The 22,393-nt window shown below is 37.6% G+C and overlaps 4 protein-coding genes across 4 annotated transcripts; 2 read left to right on the top strand and 2 right to left on the bottom strand.

Annotated features, from left to right (window-relative positions):
- Positions 1-1,611: 1,611 nt before the first annotated feature.
- PKNH_1224700 (conserved Plasmodium protein, unknown function) lies at positions 1,612-4,122 on the top strand (the record flags this gene model as incomplete). Its single annotated transcript, XM_002260264.1, has 1 exon — positions 1,612-4,122. One exon carries the CDS (start codon positions 1,612-1,614, stop codon positions 4,120-4,122), a length of 2,511 nt encoding a protein of 836 aa, XP_002260300.1.
- A 707-nt stretch (positions 4,123-4,829) lies between these two features.
- On the bottom strand, positions 4,830-5,283 carry PKNH_1224600 (thioredoxin 1, putative; the record flags this gene model as incomplete). Its single annotated transcript, XM_002260263.1, has 2 exons — positions 4,830-5,116; positions 5,256-5,283. The coding sequence occupies 2 exons, from the start codon at positions 5,281-5,283 to the stop codon at positions 4,830-4,832; spliced, it is 315 nt and encodes a 104-aa protein (XP_002260299.1).
- Positions 5,284-8,192: 2,909 nt separating this feature from the next.
- Positions 8,193-10,022, bottom strand: PKNH_1224500 (MA3 domain-containing protein, putative; the record flags this gene model as incomplete). The annotated part of the gene is made up of 1 exon (XM_002260262.1): positions 8,193-10,022. One exon carries the CDS (start codon positions 10,020-10,022, stop codon positions 8,193-8,195), a length of 1,830 nt encoding a protein of 609 aa, XP_002260298.1.
- A 2,610-nt stretch (positions 10,023-12,632) lies between these two features.
- PKNH_1224400 (conserved Plasmodium protein, unknown function) lies at positions 12,633-21,779 on the top strand (the record flags this gene model as incomplete). Its single annotated transcript, XM_002260261.1, has 1 exon — positions 12,633-21,779. One exon carries the CDS (start codon positions 12,633-12,635, stop codon positions 21,777-21,779), a length of 9,147 nt encoding a protein of 3,048 aa, XP_002260297.1.
- Between the last annotated feature and the right edge of the window lie 614 nt (positions 21,780-22,393).

Here is a 22,393-nt window from a genome sequence, read left to right as displayed (position 1 = left end):
TTTTACCCTTCTTCTCTCCTTTGCGCCTTTCTTTTTTTTTTTTTTTTGTTTTTTTTTCTTCTTCTTTTAGCATACGCAACGCATCAGTGTGACTGTGCTAAATTTCACAAAACGTTTGTCGATCTGAAGAATTAGCGTTTACAATTTTTTTCACGCAAAAAATGGAGGTGGAAAAAAAGTTCGTGATGAGGCATACCAAAAGGTGCAACAGGGCGTATGCACAAAAGTATATACGTGTATTAATGCGCACTAGGACGAATATTTCCTTCGCACATATCCGTACGTTTGCTGCTTTTGCAGTAGTACATTAACGAGCATACAAACAGTCAGTACACTTGTGAACTTTCTGAATTTTTGCGCATCTTTCTTTTCATTGCCTACTTATTTGTACAACTGTTGAGGCAATGGTGAATTGTTCGCCCTTATTTTGGTCGTTCAGTGTAATTGATCTGCTCTCATGTAATTTTTGATGCCGCGTATTTTATTTTTTGGTTTCCTTTTTTGTTATATATTCTGGTTATTTTATGCCATTTTTGTCATTTTTAGTGGTATCTTCTTATTTCCACTTTTTTTTTTTTCTTTGCAAAGATGAGAAAGCACACTAAATAACTTTGAAAATAACATGTTAAAAAATTACCCAGGCAAAGGGGAAAAAAAAAAAAAAAAAAAAAAAAAAACACGCGCATTTACACAATATGCTCACACGCACACATATATATACCTATATGTGACATCATTTTTGAGTTAACCCCCCTCAGGTTTTTTTCTAGACCTTCCAGAATTATGACAGTTCAAATATCATGTGCCCTCCGCATGGGTGTAAACCAATATAGACATTTTTTTTTTCAACTTATGGTGCTTTTCTCATTTTCTTCTTACACTTGTACCATTCATCAGGTCGTTCCTCATTTTTTTTTTTTTTTCCATCACATTCACTTGTTTTGCATTTTTACACCGTCCCTTTATCTTCCCTTTTGAAATCACCTTAATAACGACAAACCAACAAAACAGATAACATTTGTTCATTTGTCTTCACCAAATAAAATTTGCTAATTAAAAAAATATTTGAAAATATTATAGACATTTTATTCCATATTCGGTGGATTTTCCCCTCATCATAATTTGCTCTCACAAATAGCTATCATCTTTTTTTTTTTTTTGTTCTAATTAAAATTTGTCCCGTACCTTTCGGCCTATCTGAGTGTGTGTTATTTGTCTTCTGACCAAGTGCCGCCTTTACGCAAAATATTGGTCCCACTGCGATTATTCAAGTGACCGTTCCCATTTCTCTTTTCCTATTTACAATTGAGAAACGGAACGGCAGTTAAAATCCGTACACGCTTATCCGATCAAACCATTGTGCGAATTCGTTAACATTAAAAAATTCAAAAAAAAATTTTAACCCTTTTATGTGAGCTAATTTATCCAATTCGCTCGATTGGGCACTTTATAGACAGTGCGACAGGTTCCACATTGTGCATGTGGGTTATAAATATATGTATGGGAGAATACAGGTGGGAATAACACCTCCCTCCATTTGTACTACCCCAACCCGATAATTAAACTGCACCCCTAGAACAATTACCACCACACTGCATAAGAGGGAACACCATGGAAATACCACGTTACTGCGAGCACAACTACATCGGAAATATTCCAACGGATAGGGATACGCACATTAATTCATCGTATGGAGAATGTGCAAAATTTGATCCAGCATCTGAAAGCGCGATGGGTGAAGTTGCCTCGGGAGGTTCTTTCAAAAAGATGAGGCTTGTTCGAAGCCCACTCAAAAGGGAAAATCTCGAAATAAAGAACATTTCGGCTCTTCAATTGGAGAAGAGGCAGAATAAACATTTAAACGAGCAAAATAATGAGGTTACAAGAGACATACCCTATAAGAGAAATGATTACTTGTCCAACAATCTTCAGTACTACCACTACAGTAAAGGATTAGAAACACCTCATGAAAAGGAAGCAACACAAATTGCTGAACACATGCATGAAAAGTTTTTGTTCCAAAACCAGGGCACTTACTCAAGTAAGTTATTCCCAAAAGGTGAATCAGGAGGAAGCCAAAATTGTCCAGCCGCTAGAACGAATAAATATGAAGCGAACCCTCAAATGACCCCATTAGACAAATTGAGCAAAAAATATTTAATGGATAACTGTCCAAAGGATAATCCTTCTGACTGTGAAAAAAGTACAGAATATAATTCGGCACAAAATATTTTGAGAGCATTTGAAAATGGTGTATATGTAGATTCGCAGCAGACCTTGCCACTGGAGGGTACTAATAGCGACGCGTACTTCACCAAAGAAGCCTTAAATAGTATCAGCACTATAAGCTATAGTCCCTATGATTATCCTCCAAAGGGTGAAGACGAAGACGAAGAAGAAATCCCTGGATTAGTAAATAGTGGTACACACATTTTTTTCAATAAAAAGGATCCGATCACCCAGGATAAAGAAAAACTGTTAAATGTCCAAATGAGGGAGAATAATGCACACTTTACGAATAGGTCAAGCATTTCCCGCATAGGCAGACAGAACGTTCCAATCATTGGGGGTTACACAACTTGCAAAGAGAAACCACAAGATGAGGAGACTACCTATTACAATTACCAACTGAGGGGAGAGGCTGAAGTGTGTGATGATAAAATGTGTGATGCTTTGGAGGGATATCAAAATAAGGAATCCAACATGGCAAGTGTAAATATAAAAACAGGTGCGAAGAACCACCATCCTCTTAAAAACGGGTTAGCACATTATCCGGACGGTGACTTGCTATACATGAATAAGGCAAACAGGGGAAGCCCAAATATTAATAATGAATTTCATCATCCTTTGAATTACTCTGTTTTGTCAAATGGATATCTGGTCCATGATGAGGATTCGAAGAAATTGGGCTCCATCTCGAACAGAATTATAACGCGTAATTCTGCAGGGAAGGAAGGAGAAGCTGAGAACGGTGCTTTTATGACACCCGAAGAGGATACCCCGATGGACCATTTTAATATGGTAAGGAAATTCCAGCCAAATGGATTCATTGGTGAAAATTACAACACGCACACCCTATCCAGGTCGAACTTGTGCGATAATCCTGCTGATCTAATTTCTGATGAGAAATATTACTATAATAACCACGTAAATAACACCTTCCTTAATGGTCGACCAAATGCATACGGACTGAAACAAAGTAAAGGATGCGTTCTTCAGGTTGATAGTTCGCGGAGGAATGGCTCGTCACATGGGGTGGGACTTCCCAGTGTAACTATTCTACCGGACCAGCACACTACCCACAAGACAGGCCTCTTTAATGGAGAAGATGAGCAGAATATGAGTCCAACTATATTTACTAAAAAAATGAACGACAAACATGGAATTTACAAAGGCATTCACCAACATGTGAGCGGGAAGAAATACCTCAGCACATTTGTACAGAACGACTACGAACTGGACGAAATAAAAAGCTGCATTCCAGAACGACATTTATATGGCAAAGAAAATTATGATGTTCCCCAAGTTATTCAAGGGATAACGAGAAAACAGAATAACGGAATTGTGTCCGAGTGTAATCAAGACACCATCATCGAATATAATGATAAGTGGCGATTAGTGAAGGGAAAGCAATTCTCCATAAACCAGGTGGATAATTTTAAATCAGTGCAAGATTCCGCAACGTACTTTCAAAACTATTTAACTGAACAGAACGAAAATACAAAAAGGATGCTTACGAAAATTAACTTTAATTCGTTGACTGGAAAATTGAGCATAAATTCTTTAGGTGATGATAATGGTGATAGTGTAAAGCACCTGAGCAGAGTGTATGATTATAAAGATACGCTGCGTTCCTATCCCGCCTATTATGGTATATCCCAAAATATGCACACTGGTAGAGAGGAAGCTTTAAAATGTATGGAGGAAGATGGCAGGGGAATATTGCAAAATGATCATCCTACTGATTGTAAAAATATGCATGAACAAATGCAGAAAAAAAAAAAAGTTGCGAAAAAACCTAACCTTGCCTTATGTGGTGTTGGTGATTATCAGCTAAAGAACCGAATTCAAGATTTTGTGTCCCAAAAAATTATCGATTTCTTTAACGTGAATTTTGTGTAAGCGGCCTGGACAGTCTTAGCACAGGTGCCTTTATTCTTTTTAAATGTTTGTATCATTCGCGCCTGCGTGTTGTATGCATATGATCACTTGTTTAGCTCCTTTTTCAAAAAAGGCAACTTTTAACTTTACGCACCTTTTCTTTTGTAGCGATTTTTCATTTAACATATTTCTCTCTCTAACGGTTTATTCGTTAATTACACGTGGTCAGGTGAAGTGTTCACATTATGTGCGTGTAATGTATATACACACATGTGCAATTCTTCTCATTTGCTTTCCACATGGGGAAGAAAAAAAAAAAAAAAAAATGCTCATTTTTAACACTTCCGTATACCGGTTATGCCTTCAAAGGGGGGGGGAGGAGTAGAGTACTCCTTTTGCATATAGAGATTTCACCCCTCCGCCGTCCATGTGTTGCATTTTTCTGCCACCTTGTAGTACATTATCAGAAAGAGACTAATGTCCCAAGTACACACATAACGGTAAACACGGCTAAAGGTTATTTTGGTAAATCTTCACATGTGGCAAATCGAAATGTAGGGTACACCTCGCGCATTTACAAAAAAAAAAAAAAAAAAAAAAAATGGCCTTCCAATTCATCTGACATGAGTAACCAACTCATGCACACTGGTGAACGTGAGCGCACTTTTTTCTTTCTCATCCAACGTTTCACCTGTCCACCCGCTCGTCCGTCTGTCAGTTTTTATGCCTTAAGCGGCGTACTTCTCAATGAGCTGTTTGAGTGCCGTATCGTTGGCCCCTAGTAATGTGTCCACCACACTTCCATTTTTGTACACCTTAAAGGTTGGCATGGAAGTTATGTTTTCCTTTTCCGTTACTTCGGACACTTCATCCACATCGACTTTTATAAACACCATCTTGGTGTACTTCTTGGAGCATTCCTCATAAAATGGTGCTATTCTTTTGCAGGGTCCACACCATTCAGCAAAAAAGTCAACGATAACTAACTCGTTCTGAGAAAGGATTGCTTCAAAATCTGTGCCGGAGGGAAAAAAAAATGGGTGTGCAGAGAATATGCCTCTCGTGAAACGGCTCTATAAACATACGTTCGCTCATAAGAGAATGCTATCCACATGGGCATGTTGATATATACAAGCGCGCGTAATATTTCTCACCCGCTTGACTTCCAACAATTTTCACCATTTTCACGATTTTGGAGGGCGGGGAAGAAATATGAAGTAGAATCGAAGTGTATATATGAACTTCACAGAGGGGAAATCACAATCTGATCAGGAACACCTTGGGAAAATGATTCAATAATTTACAGGTACTTGTATATATATTTAACATGTAAAGGAATATGTAAATGCATCGGTATGGTACAGAAATATTGTTAAATTTTTTCTTTTTTTCATGGAAATTTTACGATTGCATGCTTTTTACTTTTTGCGCAAAAAAAAAAAAAAAAAAAAAAAAAAAGGCTCTCAATTTGTGTACGTGGAAATATACATATGTATGTACATTTAAACATGCACATATTTTATGTATACGCTTTTCCGTTTGCGCATGCCCGCTTGTGTGTTTCAGGGGAAATAAAATTTTAAAGGGAGGAGCAGCGGAGAGCAAAGGGTACATTGCTTCACTTTGTATTACTTTGCTTCGCTCCTCTTCCATTTTTTTTATTTTTATTTTTTTTTCTCATGTTCACTTGATCATTGGCTATCGCCTTTCATGCGAAGCCACCTCCGGTCAATCACTTTTTTTTTTTTTTATTTCACAAAATTGACATGTGGTTAGTGAGGTCTCACGAAAAAAAGGTCGCATCACATTTGCGCGATTGAAAGGACAGCTTCAAAAATGAAGGGGGGGGGCGGGGAAAAAAAAGTGAAAAAGCATCATCCGAACAGGTACTTCCCACGCGCTTCACATGCGTAATGTAGCATGAAAAGTAAACACAGAAAAATGACAGTGTTGGAGGGGCTTCCCCTGACGCGCGTAGCATGCATGTGTATGTAACAGTTCATACTTACGTACACACCCTCCTACTTCCGCTGAAACATGTACACACGGATGTACACTTCCCTACACACGCTGTGCCTACGCATGCACGTTGCAAATGCGTGTAAACGTATGACCGGTTTTATCTTCAGGGAAGAATTCTCGGCCTCTTAGAAAACCTCTCCAATACACACACTTTGAACTTGTTCCATTTCGAGAAAGCCATGGAAAGCTAAAGATGATTTTTTTAAAGGAACTGATAAACGCTTGAAGGTGCAATTATCGCGAGAAGTATAAATCGAAAGAGGCACATGCATAAAGGATATTTATCCTTTGAACAGTGCCTCCTGAATTTTGTCTTAAAAACATTCCAGGGCAACGCACAAAGGGTTTGTACCATCACCCCCCCCCCTTGCGCGCCTTTCCTGAAGTATAAGCTCCCATGAAGCTCCGTAAAAATGTGAGGCACGTTATTTTAACACCTACGTGGAGGTGTATAAATAGATAAGGCCCCATTTCGACTGTGGAAGAATTTAGCATGCTCATCCAGCGTAGTATATATCTGGCTGATTCCTCTTTTCCAAGACTATTCGAGCAATTTACACTGGGGTGGTTCCCTAATGTGATTATTTTTGTTATCCAATTGGAACTTTGGTTTGTACGTTTCCAGACGATATGATATTAAATTCGAGGAAATGTGCACCCAGGGAGGTTCCATCTTTTTGCTCCTATTGGCAGATGCTCCGAAATAATATGTGGTAGAAAAGTAGCCCATGGTTTTACGGTCCCCATTCGGAGGGATAGACATGAAATTTATCATCAGGTGCACACACCCGTAGGTGCATACCACTAAACCCAGTAAGCAGCGCATTCTTTGCAAAAATGAGTGTCATGGGAGCTTAACGGAGAGATTACTACAGTCGTATCGTTCCATTTTGTCATCATACTTTGTACTAATTTTCCCATTTCTTGGAAAAAAGAAGAAAAATAATATGCCAAATGAATACTTACTTATGAGTAAAAGTGTCTTTCTCTTTTTTTATAAAGCGTTAGGAGGGGGAGAGGTAAATTATTACCACTGAAGTTGTTTGAATTAAAAATGTATTTAACTAGAGGGGATTTCTTTGAGGGTGAAAAAAAAAAAAAAAAAAAGAGATGCATCTCCTGATAGATTATCTCCTCTCTAAAGGATCCCCCTAGGAATTACCCTCCTGAAATATGATGAAGGAATAACTAACCCTCGTTCCTCCATATCTCCCCCCTTTACGCATAAGCACGTACGCGCCTTGTGCTGACGCAAATAATACTTGCGCTTAACAGTCATACATGGGGGGGTACATTCACACGTGCCCAAATAGCATGCACACTCATGTATGATGATAGGCAAGAAGGAAGACCGACAGACGAGAAAATCCTGCACTCACATTTGATGTTCAAACTTACTCATCGTGAAAAATGAAAAAAAATAGGATGAGAAAAAAAAAAAAAAAAAAATTTACTCACAGCAGCAGGGTCGCCCGTAAACCATGATCTCTTTGTGCAATATCTGCACGAATCCCCCCTAAATATACACAGCCTATGGAGCGCACCTGTAAATATGCACACACGTATAAGCACACATTGACATGCACATGCATATATTGTGATTTGTGTTGACATGTGTGCCATACTGAATGAAGTGTACCCACTTGTGTGGAAGTGTATAGGGATGGAGAACAGTTGCTCGTGGTTATTCTGTCCATTGGCTCGTCTTCCTCGAAGGCGTCTTCACGCATCTTGGCGTATTCTCACATTTTGACAACTCACATCTTGGCATCCTCTCACATTTTAAAAACTCACATCTTGGCGTTCTCTCACATTTTGACAACTCACATCTTGGCGTATTCTCACATTTTAACAATTCACATCTTGGCATCCTCTCACATTTTAACAACTCACATATTGGCGTATTCTCACATTTTGACAACTCACATCTTGAGCGCTTGCCGAAGCAATGCTGGGCATCTTCCGCATAGGTATACATGAACACATGTTGGTGAACAAGTGACCTAATGGGCGGATGCCTGGTCACGGCCGTAACCCATTGATGTCGGGGCTACCAGGCAAAAAAGGGGCTAATTCTTAAACGCTGCGATTTCCTCGGAGGCACTGTCAAACATGCCTTGCGAAATGTATTTCTTCTCATGAAGGTAATTCAAAATTTTAAGAAATTCTTCTGGGTACTTTGGAATATCCAGCATAATATCCTTAATCGAGTTCATTACCTCTATGACACCTCCCTCAACATTCTTTTCAGTTATAAAATTCCTGTTCATCAAATAATCAACCAATTTGAACGACAAATTCAAATCATTGTTAATATCCACGTTCAATACGAAGATCTTCTTAACAACATAATTGCATAAATCATGATAGCGCGGCAGAAATTCATCAATGTGTAAATAAAATTCTTGCTCATCTATGTAGGAATAAAAGTACTCCAATAAGGTGTTGTTAATTTTCCTTTTTAATTTCATTTTTTCATATGTATCATCTTCATCCCAAATGTAGTTAATATTATTTAAGTTCAATTTTTTTTTATTATGAATTCTATGTTGCGTTTTATTGCAAATCATCATGCCAGTCATACCACCAATGTGTAGTTTGTATATATCGCTTAAAAAGGCTGGATAAAGTACATCATCATATATACATCTGAGGAGAAATTTACACACCATTTCCTTTGCTTTGGGGAAGTCAATTTCATAGTCGTCAATATACCCTATAATTCTTATGAAAGCTATAATAATGTCATTTTTAAAATAGTATGTTTCGCATAAGTTGTCCAGTAAGTAAGAGATGTATTTTCGGCACATATTATTTTTACTAAAGGACTCTATGATACTTATTCTTATGAACTCATAATGAAACAATGGATTTGTGTTGTTCAAAAATTCAATGACCTCATTTGTATCTCCATCGTTGAAGAAGTCTACTAGAAAATCCCTTGCTTTTTGCTTGAATTCTTTTTTTTCTTTCTGAATTTGCTTCATGTTTAGGTCCAGCACCCAGAGCATGGTGTCTTTCCACATTTCGTCCTTCAGCTTCTTTTTCTCTTCTACATTTTCGAGGTTTTGCGCGTACATGTGGTTCTCATCCAGCTTGGTGGTCGCATCTCCGTCTGTAGCCGGCGCTCCATCTGTCGATATGGTGCCATTTGTTGATACGGTGCCATCTGTCGATACGGTGCCATTTGTCGATACGGTGGCATTGGGAAAGTCTGCCTTATCAACTGCGTGTTCACTCTCCTTCGAGTTCTGCAAAGCCAATTCCTGTTCATCCCAACTATCCAGTTCCAACGAATCAAAAAAGCCAGTGGGTAATTTCAGAATGTAATTTTTATCAATTACATTGTCCAGTGTGCTAAACCTAATGTACTTTAGAAAAATTTCGTAACACGAGGGGCAGTCGAGCTTAATGTCGTCCAAGCTTAGCAAAACTTTTTCAAAAGCTCTATGTACTTGTTCTGGATTAATCAACTTGGTGATGTTTAATACATTTAACAAACAGGACACATTGATTTGGCACTCATCTTCCTTATCAAAAGATTTTTTAATCAACTGCAAAACTAAAAAGTCGTTATACATTTTCACATTTAATTCTTTTAAGTCTTCGATAAACTTTTCAAAATTGTAGCTTCCAAAGAAGTTGTCAATCAGAGTGTCGCATTTTTTTTCGAAATCTTCAAAAGACAAAATATTCATATCCTCGAACATTCTGGTTTTCAGCTCAGACACCTTCTGTGAGTATTCTATTTCCTCCGCGTTCACTACCGTGTAGAAGCAGTTTTCATCTTCTATTTCGCTGTCGTATATGGGGTCGTTCATGTCAACGTACTTTTTCGTCAGGAACATCTGATCCTTCAGCAGGTTCAGCTTCTTGCTCTTTCGCTTGTTGGACAACATATTGGTACGTTTGTCGTTCACGTCTGCCTATGTGATAAGGTGCCTACTGCTGTGTTCACCACGGGGTGGGGGGAGAGACTCACACAATGTGCAGTGAAAAAATGAACTGCAAATCCCTTGGGGAATCCCTGTGCGTGTAAATAAATTTCCGTATCCACGCGCACGTGTGTGTAGATAAGTGGCGTATGTATCTCAGCGTGTGTGTGCAGGGTTAAAAAGGTTGTGGTCACGCGTGAAAGGGGGAAATGAAAAGGAAAGGGAAATTCAGAAGGAAATGAGAACGAATGTGAAAACGAATATGGAAACGAATGTGAAAACGAATATGGAAACGAATGTGAAAACAAATATGAAAACGAATATGAGCACGAAAATGAGCGCGAAAATGAGCGCAAAAATGAAAACGCAAATTATAAAACTGGTCGCAAACGCTCGTAGAAACCTTAAAAAAAAAAAAAAATGAAAAAAAAAAAACTTCCACACCGTTTTGAAAAATATTTTCCACAGTAACAATGTGCTAATTTTCCTCTTTTTTTTTTTTTTTTTCTTCTACAGAAAATTCCAAGTGCGTCCCTTTGGCCAATTATTACTATTTTTTTTTGAATTCTGTCAGCTGCTGCAACGTACCACTTCGAGAATTGTTTAACTTAATTCTATTAATCTGGTGTGGGTCCAGCGAATACATACACGTAGCATATGTACATATGAAGGCCTAATGCATATATAAATGTGTGAATTTGAACTTGATTTAAATCTTCAAATTATCGTTTTCCAGATTCTCACTTGTACATACATGCATGCGTATACAAACAACTATATATGTAGAATTCGTTTGTCACTTCAATTTTGGCGAAATTTTTTTTTTTTTTTTTTTTTTGTTTTTTGCGAAAACATGAAAAGCCATAAGTCTTTTTTAATACTAATGAACATATCTGACATGGCAGCTGGCTTTTTTCGGAAACTAATAAAAAGGTTTAAGGCAGGTGTGGGGGGGATATTATACTGAGCTGGATCCACAACAAGTTACATCATAACTTATACTCTTCTTAACTATTTATATATCTTTTTTCTTCTCTTTATGGAAAACTGGAATGCGGGAAACGCGCTAAATGAGCTTGGGAAATTAGCTTTATCTGCTAAGGTAGCTTTACTTACTACTCAACTTGTAGGGTAAGGAGGCGTAGCCTCGTGCGTATTTTGCAATGCAAGCGAATTATGTTACTTCGAAGGGAGAAAGCCTTTTTGTACTTGTTCTTGTAAAAAAGTTTATTTAACATAGTAAATTTTTACCAAACAGATGTGGCAGGAAAATGGAAGCCAAAACTGGTCAGCTAAATTAATACTATGGAGGGGTAGGTTCTTTTTTACTAAAATAATTCTACGATTTATTATTATTATTATGCGTGACTGCAATATTATATATTTTCTCTTACTGTGATTTTTCGCGCCTCCTTTTTTTTTAGTATCCTCCAAGCGGCGATTTGTTGCAAACGCATTAAATCTAAGCCGACCAGGCAAACGCGCAAAAGCACGAAGGTGTGAATACGTGCATAGGTTATGCGAACATACGCTTTCGCTGCAATGTGTTCTGTATTTTGCACCGCCTCTTCAGTCGCTTTTTTTTTTTTTTTTTTTTTTTTTCTCGCTACAAATCGTGGCTTATAAGATATTTTTCTCTCTAGATAAAACGAAAAATACGGGGGAAAAAACAGTAATATAAACAAAAGAAGAGCTCCTTCTCTAGATCACCGTTCTGGCACATGCACATATCCCAACAAATCTAAAATTCATGCATTCAAGTACATGCGTGGTAGAGTGTATATTTGTATCATCATCCCCATAACGCTCTTACCAAAAGGTGTATACGTATATGTGCACATAAAGTATACACGCATGAAGGGCTGTTATTTTTACCCACACGCGCGATCTCATAGCTTATTCCCAAATGTTCTCATCGCAAGAGTTTCCGTCGGTGGAGACTGAATCGAGTGCATGATCCAGATTAAGGCAGAATGAAAAAAAAGAAAAAAAGAAAAAAAAATTATGAAAAAAAAGGGAAAGAAAAACAGATTCCCCCCGTTCTTTATTTGGCATACCCCTCTTTACCCACTGTTTGGAGAAATCCAAAAAGAAAAAAAATAAAAAAGATAATGTAAAAGCAATATAATGTAATGATGATAAAATACATATGTTTACAGCATATGTCCCGCTTTTTGTGCATTTTTGGAGTTATTTGGATCTCCTTTCTTTTTTTTGTGAATAAATGGATGCTTTCCCCCCCATCCAAGCTTCCTTTTTAGTTTATTATTATTATTATTATTTTTTTTTTTTTGTAGCTATTTTTTCCTTAAAACAAAAGGAGGTACATTACACAGCAAAGTATTGTGCATCCCACTTGGGGCCCTTTTCGACAGTGCAATTGGTTCCATTTGTGTAATCCTCGGGGAAATAGCTTCTTTTTTTTTTTTTTTTTTGTGAATTCCCAAAGACCAAACTCTCTCCGTTTGACAAGTCCCGAACAGAGGAATCCCCATGAATTAGTATCCCAACGCATGTGTGCGTCTGAATTTTTCCCTTAATGCAAATACATATAGGGGGAGGTCCTACACAAAAATGTTATGTTTGGATAAAGAGGATGAGATAAAATTTTGCAAAAAAGTCTACGCGCCCCGAAATAAGCAGGAGGGGAGGAAACCCCCCATTAAGGGGGGGGGAGCGGACGAGAAGGTGTACCTCCGCAATGAGCCACATGGGCAAAATGGCCCAAGTGATCACAGAGGCCTGAGTGGCCCCAATAATACACCTGTCGCCGGAAACGCACAGAGCAAGAACACCGACGAAAGTTTCACTGATGAAGTAATTTACATAAACACGAGCTCGTGCAATTCCTTCATCTTCATAATCACGAAAATTTGCTTCTATGTGTTTGACAATTACGACTTTTCCTTTGTTAGTTTATACGCTCTGAAAGATGAGAATGTTGGAAAGTACGGGTACCACAACAAGGTCGTTTTGTCACCCATAGACAACACTATATATATAGTCAGCACAAATTTGAAATATGTCTATGCGTATAATATATCGAACAAGAAGGATGTGGTTATGTTGGATTATGAAAAGAATGTACACTCGATAAATGTTTTGGAATATACTGATGATGACTCCAGCGAAAATGAAAATGAATATTATGCTTACATCACTTACATTAAGAAAAAGTACAGGAAAAAAAAAATACATAAATATGTGTGCATAAAATTATTAACCGTTCTATACCTTCCCATTCCTTCCAATTGCATGATGATAACGAAAAATAACATTTTATTTTTTTCTTACAACACGAATGAAATATTTATTTCGGAAAATGTGAAATCTGTCTTGGCTGCAACTTCGCGTCAGAACAGGGTGGCGCCTCCAAGAAAGGTTATTCCCAACGAGGGAAAAAATGAAACACATAAGAAGAAATTGCCTTCAAACGGAAACCGGGAAGACAATAACAGTAGTGTTAGCAAGGTTGTTATTAACACACAGATTGTAAGCCTTAATGGAATTTATTTTAGTAGAATACCAAGGGGGGGTAAAAGATTCGCAAGAACAACTAAAGAGGGAAATGATAAAATGTGCAGAGGCAAGCAAAGGTGTGCACGTACCAAGCACATTTTGAGTTTCCTTCAAGGAATGAGTGAAAAACAAAAATTTGAAAAAAAAAATGGTCGTGTATATTATTCCACCAGAAAAGGATGGAAAGTTCGGATGCGAGTGCGGAAATATCACGCCCTTCAACATGTGGAGGCGTACTACGAGCAGTTGAAACGCGGATTGCTTTCATCGCACGGAGATGACACAGCGAAATGGAAGAGGGAGGAAAAAAGGAGGAACAATGATGCTCATCGCAACAGTAATGTCAGCCGAAGCCGTGATGGTAGTTTTAGTCAGACGAAGCGCCAACAAAGTGGGAAGGTCTGCAGACCAATCTACCTGCACAGCGTGAACGAAGAAAACAACCTGTACAAATATATAAGGAGAAAAAAACTGGGGATAACAAATACGCACATGGGAAGAATTGCCAGAGAAGGAATAGTAAAGGTAGAATTTAGCGAACACAACGATTATGTGTTGCTACTGAGTCGAAAGGGAGATTTTTACATTTTCTCCTTTTTTCATCAGTTCTTCAATATTCCGAAAAGGGAGTCTTGTTATCATTGTGGGAGGAAAGTCCACGAGGGGTTCTTCAGAGGTGATAAAAGGGCAATGAGGGAAGATCCAAAAATGAAAAAAAAAAAAAAAAAAAAAAAAAAAACTCAGGGGATCAGGCAGCCAAGAAGTAATCCTAACCAGTGGTCAAGTACTAAGAATGGCAAAGGAGATGCCACTCACCATGAAGAAATGACAACCCCTTATTATAATGAAATTCAATACAGTGATGATAAGAATGTTAGGAAGAGTAAACAGAAACCGGTCATTGGCATTTATGTGGGTTCCTCTATAATAGATATAAGCATGAACATTTACAGAAAAATGATCCTAGTGATAACGGAAAATTTTATTATTAAAGGATATGGAACTTATCCATACGTGTGCAAACATACCTTCCAAAAGAGCATATTTACAATAGACACATTTAATGCGTGGAGCAATCCACATCATTACTACAATTTCGTCCTTTGGAACAAGCAACATAATTTTTTTCTCATTTCTGTAAATGAAAACAGTTATTATATTTTTAACACAAATGGAACATTGTACTATTCGATGAAGCAAGAGTCTTCCTCCCATGATGGGTCGAAGGAAAATTTGGACTACCTAGAGAATAATCACCAGGATAGTTCTCCTCATCGAAATGATGATGAAGGGAAAGATCGTTCACCTCCACCTGGGGTAGCCCCTCCAGATGGTGTTTCTCCCAAGGGAAACACAAAAGATACACCCTCATTCTTCAACAATCGTTTGATGAGCGATATAAAAAGTAGCATGAAACATGCACATGTAAATATATCCTTCGTCTTTAATGATTTCAAACTGTTCTATTCTTATGGGAAAGACGAAAAGTACCACTACATCAAGGTAAAAAATATTATGTACTTAAATGACATATATAGTAATAGCAAAACATTCCACTATAATAGTAATTACTACACAAATGAGAACAGTCAGAAGGTATACATTGGATTGAATAACATCGTTATGTTTGATACGAAGATCAATAATATTAATTTGAGTAATGATGAGAAGAACGTGTTAAACATAAAGGAAATCATAACTCCCTTTAAGTACGTGAAGAAATGCTACTCTAACTTTAGCAATACTTACATGCTAATAATTTTTAAGTCAATCTGCATTTACAACTTTCAAAAAAAAGCCTTTTCATATTTTGTTGATGATTATCTCAAGTTTTTTTTTCACAACTATCCTTCTGGATGGTTATTTGATGATATTTTTTTTGTCACATGTTTGCACAACAAATATGATGAAAATAATTTTCGCCACTTCAAAAGGAAGGGCGAGTTGGGCACAGGGGGGGGCGGCATATTTTTTAGGAGAGCCATAACTGGTGAGGGCAGCATGAGCTTCGACTTCTTCAGCATGGACTACGGCACGGCGGAGGTGCGAACCGGGGGGGACTGGGGCGGAGAGCCAGTAAATGCTGAAGAAGAAGCAGGCGGTGAGGAAGAAGTGGAGGATGACGATGATGAGGATGAAACAGACGGAGAAAGCGAATCATTGGAGTCGATCGAATCAGACAGATCATCCAGATCATCCAAATCGAGAACGGAGGAATCTCTATGTGTGCAAGCTTCTTCAAGGGAAAAAGACATTCGCCAAAAACCAAAAACACCCAATGCGAACAGAGACCATCGTGATGTGGAGGAATCCAAGTTCCTAAATTATCTCTTCAACATGAACCATAACGAATCTGACATGTACTACAAATATTTTGAAGAATATTTTAACACCAACAAGAGGAATATATACTCGAAACCCTTCTCCGTGTTCTACAATAATTTCTTCGTAAAGGAAGATGAAAACGCGTTTTTAGAGGCTTATTTGATGGAAAAACGCAGAGGGGGGGAGGAAATCCTTCCCAGGGAGAACAACTCTCAGGAAAAAGTTCATCCTGATGATGCTGAAAAAGGGCCAAGTGGGGACCAACCCCCACCCCATGTTACAGAACCATACATTGATGAAAAAAACAATCTTATACATAAGTACTATAGTGAGTTGCAAAGGAAATTAGATGCTCACGCAGAATGGAGCGAAAAGATAGGTAACGCCGAAGATGAAGAGAATGTTAGGGGTGAGAAAGAGCACCGCGGTAGTGAAGACCAAAACGGCGAAAGCAGTTTCTCATGGGGAAGTAGCTCTTCCATACATAGTGACGGCAGTGCAGCAGATGCCCGGGAAGCAAAAAGTAGTTTAAAAAAAACAAATTTTCAAGAGACATACGATTTTAAAGAGAAAACAAGTGAAAAAAAAAAAAACGAGCAGGAATATATAACAAAACTAACACGCTCCTATGAAGAAATTATTAGTAGAAATAATTTCTATTATATTATATACCTTTATAACATAAATAATGCCCTGCGGTTTAGCAATTACACCTTGTCCATAAAATTGTTGTATAGGCCTATATTAACCCACGTTTATTATGACAAAAGTTGCCTAGCCGAAGAGGAAGACGGAGAAAGAATAGAGCATATGAACAAGCAGTCGAACGAGAAAACATCGGAAAATATGTCTAGAAGGAACCACACAATCAGTGAAAGGTTTCTAATAGTGTTGGATGCATTTTACAATTTATTTTGCTTCAAAATTAGTAAAGTAAAAAACAAAGACACAGATAAGCAGGAATATTCCCTAAAATCCGAAAACATTTTTATTTTGCCTTTAAATAGGGATAATAAATTTATCGAGCCAAGATCCTTCTACACCCTTTTCGACATCTACCACTATGTATTTCTTAATTATGACAATTCTGTTCATTTTCTGCATATTTACGTAGACAGGAATAATTGTTACGATTTTGAGTTTACTCAAGCTTCCAGCACCAGAGTAGATTACCTTGAAATTGTAAAGGGGAAAAATTACACTAACTACTACGCCTTGCCAGCCCCAATAAAATATATCTGGCCTCCGCCAAGCTATTATACTTATTTGCTATACTACTACTTGGTTTATGTATTGTATAGCATTAACGGAGCATGCAAGGAGAAGTATGAGAATTTTACAAATGACCTCTCTTCAGCTTGGAAGGGTGGAAATATGAATAGTGGGGGGGTAATAAATGCAGAGAAGAACATGCACAATAAGGAAAATGCCAAAATGATAGGATCATTAAACGGAGAAGCAGAAGTATTTGCTCAAAGTGCTAGCCATTCTGATGAATTGGAAAATTGTGAACCATGCAAATGTTTAGTCCAGGCATCGTCTTATGACTTCTTCACGATGAGCCCATCAGAGGGGGGCAAACCAAACAAAATGAGGAAATTGTTTGAGAGCATTTTCAAGGATAAGCTAAATAAGCATTCAGAAAATTATAAAAGCCTGGTTCGATTAAAAAGGAAAATGAATAGTGTAGTCTTGGACCGATGGGAAAGATCAAAAAAGGAAGCTTCTTTTCATCTGAACAATTTTAGGCATCTTATAAATAGTTCCCATATATGTGATGGGTATTATTTGCAGGCACACAAAGCAAAGAAGCCTTATGTGGAGATGGAGGCTCATTTTGGAAAAACTGGCAAATCGTGCCAAGTTCGTTCCAGGTGGAAAAGATATAAATCTTTACTGAAAAATATTATCCTTTCAGTAATTCATCATATAGAAGAACATGGAAAGAAAATTGCAAATAAATTGAACAGGACGATACTCAAGTACAATTTCTACTCTATTATTGAAGAGCTCCAAAATAAGGAGAAATCATGCTATGTCTACATGAGTAGCAAAAACAAGATGAGCGTAATAAGTGTGAGCAAATGCCCCAAGCAGTTTTGCCTTCTGAACTCATTAAAAAATGTCATCCTTTTTGACAGCCACAGGTATGTAAATTGCCCGCTAGTGATTTATCGGCATGTAGAGTTATCCCGCTTTGCAGATGATCGCAATTCCCACCTGCATCATACGGTACACCACATGGGGTTGTGCATACACATTGTATGTAGCCAAATATGGAAAAGAGAAAAAAAAATGACGTTACCTACCATAGGGGAGATAAACAAATCAGGGAAGACAGAGGAGGAAAGAAAGTCGAAAAAAAATGCAATAAAAAATCAAGAGATAAATAATGCCAATTGGTATCCATCCCCGTCTTCATACGACACAATAAGCTTCAAAATAAATAGCTACATTAACACAATTTTATTTAAATATTTCAAACTCTACAGTGATGCATACTCTTACAAAAATGGGAAGTATCAACCGGTGTATGATTCAAAATGGAGGAAAAGGAAACTTCGCGGAATCATCATTAACATTATAACGAAATACATCACTTGGACCATGTTCGCTACCAACATTTTGGAAATCGTTTTGTATAAATCTCTTAAAAAACTGAATGACCTCTACGTTACTTCATATAAAATTATCTACAACTATGTTACGAAGATTACTAATTCTTCATATTATGATATCTTTACTCGAAAGGGTAGAGACGATACCATTTTTAATATATCCGCTGCGGTTTTATACTCCCTCTTTCTGTCCAAGCGATATCGGGAGGGGAGCCACGCGAGGAGGTTACAGGATACCCTGTTTCATCGACTATTTGGTGTGAATGGTTCCCATCAGAGTGAAGAACCTTATTTGCACGAATGTAACACAGGAATGGAGGGCACGAAGGGGGAAAATGCAGAGAAGGAAAATCGAGGGGAGGAAAAATCGAAGGAAAAATTCATTTCGTTTTTGAACGAAATGGGCGCAAGTGTGTCATCCAAAGATGCACCCAAAATTGATCTTCTCAAGAAAGGTGTAAAGGATGAGCGCGTTTACTGCGCGATTCTGCATTTGCTGAGGCTAAAAGGTGGAGTAGAGACTTCTATTGGAAAGCCCACAGGAACAACCAAAGTTGCTACCCACAAGGGGTCACACCATGAGTTGTGTAACAGCTCGAAGGATCGGCAAATTCCTCCATTCGACGTGCACACTGATTACGCATATAAAATAAACTGCAACGTGTACTACGGTGGTCTGTACCTACTGTGCGTGCTGAAGAGAAGGCACGTGTTCCACCTCATGGTTCTCCTAAAAATGTTGCGAAAGTTTTGCAAATTTCACATGGCAGAGGTTGTTATCAACATTATAAGGAAGATGGATCCTTACGTCAGCGCCATCTTGATGTATGCACTGGGCAATTATATGCCTCACGATTTCATGTACCTTTGCTTACCCAACCAGAGGTATAACATATGCTCTCTATTCATCATTAATATACAGAACTATCTGGGGATATATAACGTCAGGAAATTTTATTGCATGTACTTTCTGTGTATGAGTCTCAGAAATAATATCAAGTATGCAGATGACCTGATCAATTTCATGTGCATACTTTTTTATACTTTATTTGAAAATAGGGGGAGAGACTACCTATTTCATTGTAACTATTTTGGCTTGGAGGATGTAACAAAAAGAAAAATCATGGAGAACGCCATAACAGGAGCAAACAGTAGTTGTGCTAATCATGACAATTTCTTCTTTCTCCTTTTGTGCACAAATATTTTTAATAACATCAAATTCGCAAAAGCAGATGAGGTGAATCTCTTCCAATTTTTGCTAGAAGATGCCCACATTGGTGATGCTCTGCAGAGAAGAAGAAATCGCAGCGCAGAGATTTGCAGCCCAAACAAAATGAATCATTACGTATACGATGAAGAGTCACTAGACATAGAGGGAAGGAGTAAGCTCTCCCTGAAAATCAAAACCTTCTCTTTCAAAAAGTTCCAAATGAATAAAATTGTCTGCGAATTTTTCTACAACCATGATGTAATAGCTTTTTTTTTAAACAATATGGATTCGTTCCCTAAACTACACACGTGTAATTTGTCCATCTTAGGGTGCACTCCCAATCTGGTGGGACTCCGTTCTTCACCTCTAGAGGACGAACAAAATGTGGATCTCGCTGAAGTGAAGAACATCTACATCAGGTTTATCCTTCTGGTTCAAAATATCGTGTGTTACTACATTTACAACATGATGTGGTTCGAACTGTACTACTTCGTGATTGGCCTAAAGGTGGACATTCTCTCCTTTTTCTCACATTCGTACTTTTTCAAGTCGAGTTTGTTCCAGAACGTATTTTGGGGAATCTGTCCCGTCGACGTTTCTCTGCATGGTTACACTGATTGGGAGTTTCATTTTGTAAATTCAGACAAACCAAGAACGGTGCCACATGGTAATGAATCAACCCACGTCGGTAACACCATGTGGAATGAACAGATGGGATTCTTCCAGCAAAGCGACGCAGGAAATCAACCTAGGCGAAAAGGCAACAATGGGGATTGTAAAAATGGCAAAGGAATGAAGCCAAATGGTCGTAGGATGAACCCCCCCAGAAATAGTAATAAAGACCATGATGAGGCGGATCACCCCAATGGGGAGAAACTGCAGGGTGACGGTTATGGAAACGCTTTTCCACCACCACAGAACATGTCGAGCACTTTCAAAGAGAACTATCAGGAATACACGAAATATATGAATCACATGAAAGAACTAGGAACAATTTTTAACAAATTGGAAAAAGAAAACCAAGTTATTAATAAATCCTTCGCAGATGACGCGTCACACAAGTGTTTTCTCATCGATATATATAAATCTTTTAAGAGACATTTTAATATAAGCTTCTGGAAAACGAAGAAGGAGAACCTCAAAAGGAAGGACACGTCCAGCGTGATGGAAGAGTACACGCGCAATATGTCCAAGATGGAAATACAAAATGAAAAAAATATGTATCGCAGAAATTTATATTCATACGATATATATAATAAACTCACAAATTACACATTCCTGGAAACGCATTTTGCCCCATCTGTTTATAAATATATACCTATTCATAACACCTTAAAATATTTGTACTATTTTTTTCGTGTGTGTAATGTGAAGAATACGGAATATCCCAAGAAGTACTTAAAATATAAAATTAAAAAAAGAATTTACAATTATATTTGTTCTACTATTGTCAATCTTGAACCGAACGCAAAGTTGGATGATAAAAATGTTGGACAGAAAAAACAAGAAAAAAAAAAAAATTCATTTATTGAAACTTGCTGCATTCACAAAAATGACATTATCTGGTTTTTACTAAGAATTTTTTTATTGTTAAAGTTGCCAATTCATGCTTTAGCCCTAACGCTGTATTGCAAAAATTACGTCATGCTCAACATTTTAATGAGCATATTTCCCCACCTGTACCACATCATCAACTACATTTTAAATATGAATGGCACCCATTTTTTATATAAAAAAAGGCAAGAAAGTGCGAAAAGGCAAAACGGTACCAGCGCAAAACATGAACAAAGTGAAAATGTTAATTTTATCTTATCCAACGAAGAATTCAATAAGAAGCTTTGCGAGTACTGTTATGAGCATATTCTCCACTACAAGCGGAAAAACATAACGCCTTTTTCAAAGAAAATATGCCATAAAATTTATGGAAAAAAATTTTCAGACGGTGAGGACAACTCCACCAGTATGTATGACCATTATATGTCATGCGAATGTTTGAACAATTTAGTTTTATTGAGGAAGAAGCTGTCTGATTTGAGAAGAACCATATGAATGTTATATAAGGTCTTCACCCTTCTAGGGAATATTTCACATGACGGAAAATTCCTTTTCCGCGTCGATTATATAATTGTTTGTGTGTGCACCTTCCATGGGTAATACCCTCCACACGCGTTTGTCTTTTTTTTTTTTTTTTTTTTTTTTTTTTTTTGTTAACAGTAGCATCGTCCGTGTAGTAGTTGGCCCCTTGTATTTGCCACTACACTTTTATTAGCAATGTGGACCACTCCCCGATGTAGCTCCACTTGGTATCCCTTTTTTTTTGTTGTTGTTTTGCCGCTAAACACTCCCCACCAAATGATCATTCTGACCATGCGTATGGGAAGAAAAAAGAAAAAAAATATATTGTACTCTTTATTACGCTATCCCCGTGGTGTACTACGGGGAAAGGTAGCCAAGTGGGATATTTTCATTTGTCACATTTGGGTGCCTGCAAAAAAAGCATTAACCGCTACTCATATGAAAAGTTTTTAAGACCCACAATATTCATTCGAATAAAAAGAGAATCATGAAAGTATCAAATGAATAAACACACAATTGAGGTGTTGCCATAATGGCAGATTTTCTGTCCCCACATTAGGACACGAAAAAAAAAAAAAAAAAACGCA

Source organism: Plasmodium knowlesi (genome assembly GCF_000006355.2).
Source record: "Plasmodium knowlesi strain H genome assembly, chromosome: 12".
In the NCBI taxonomy this organism is placed as follows: Eukaryota; Apicomplexa; class Aconoidasida; order Haemosporida; family Plasmodiidae; genus Plasmodium; species Plasmodium knowlesi.
Note: the sequence above shows the minus strand (reverse complement) of the source record. Positions and strands in the feature narration are given on the sequence as shown.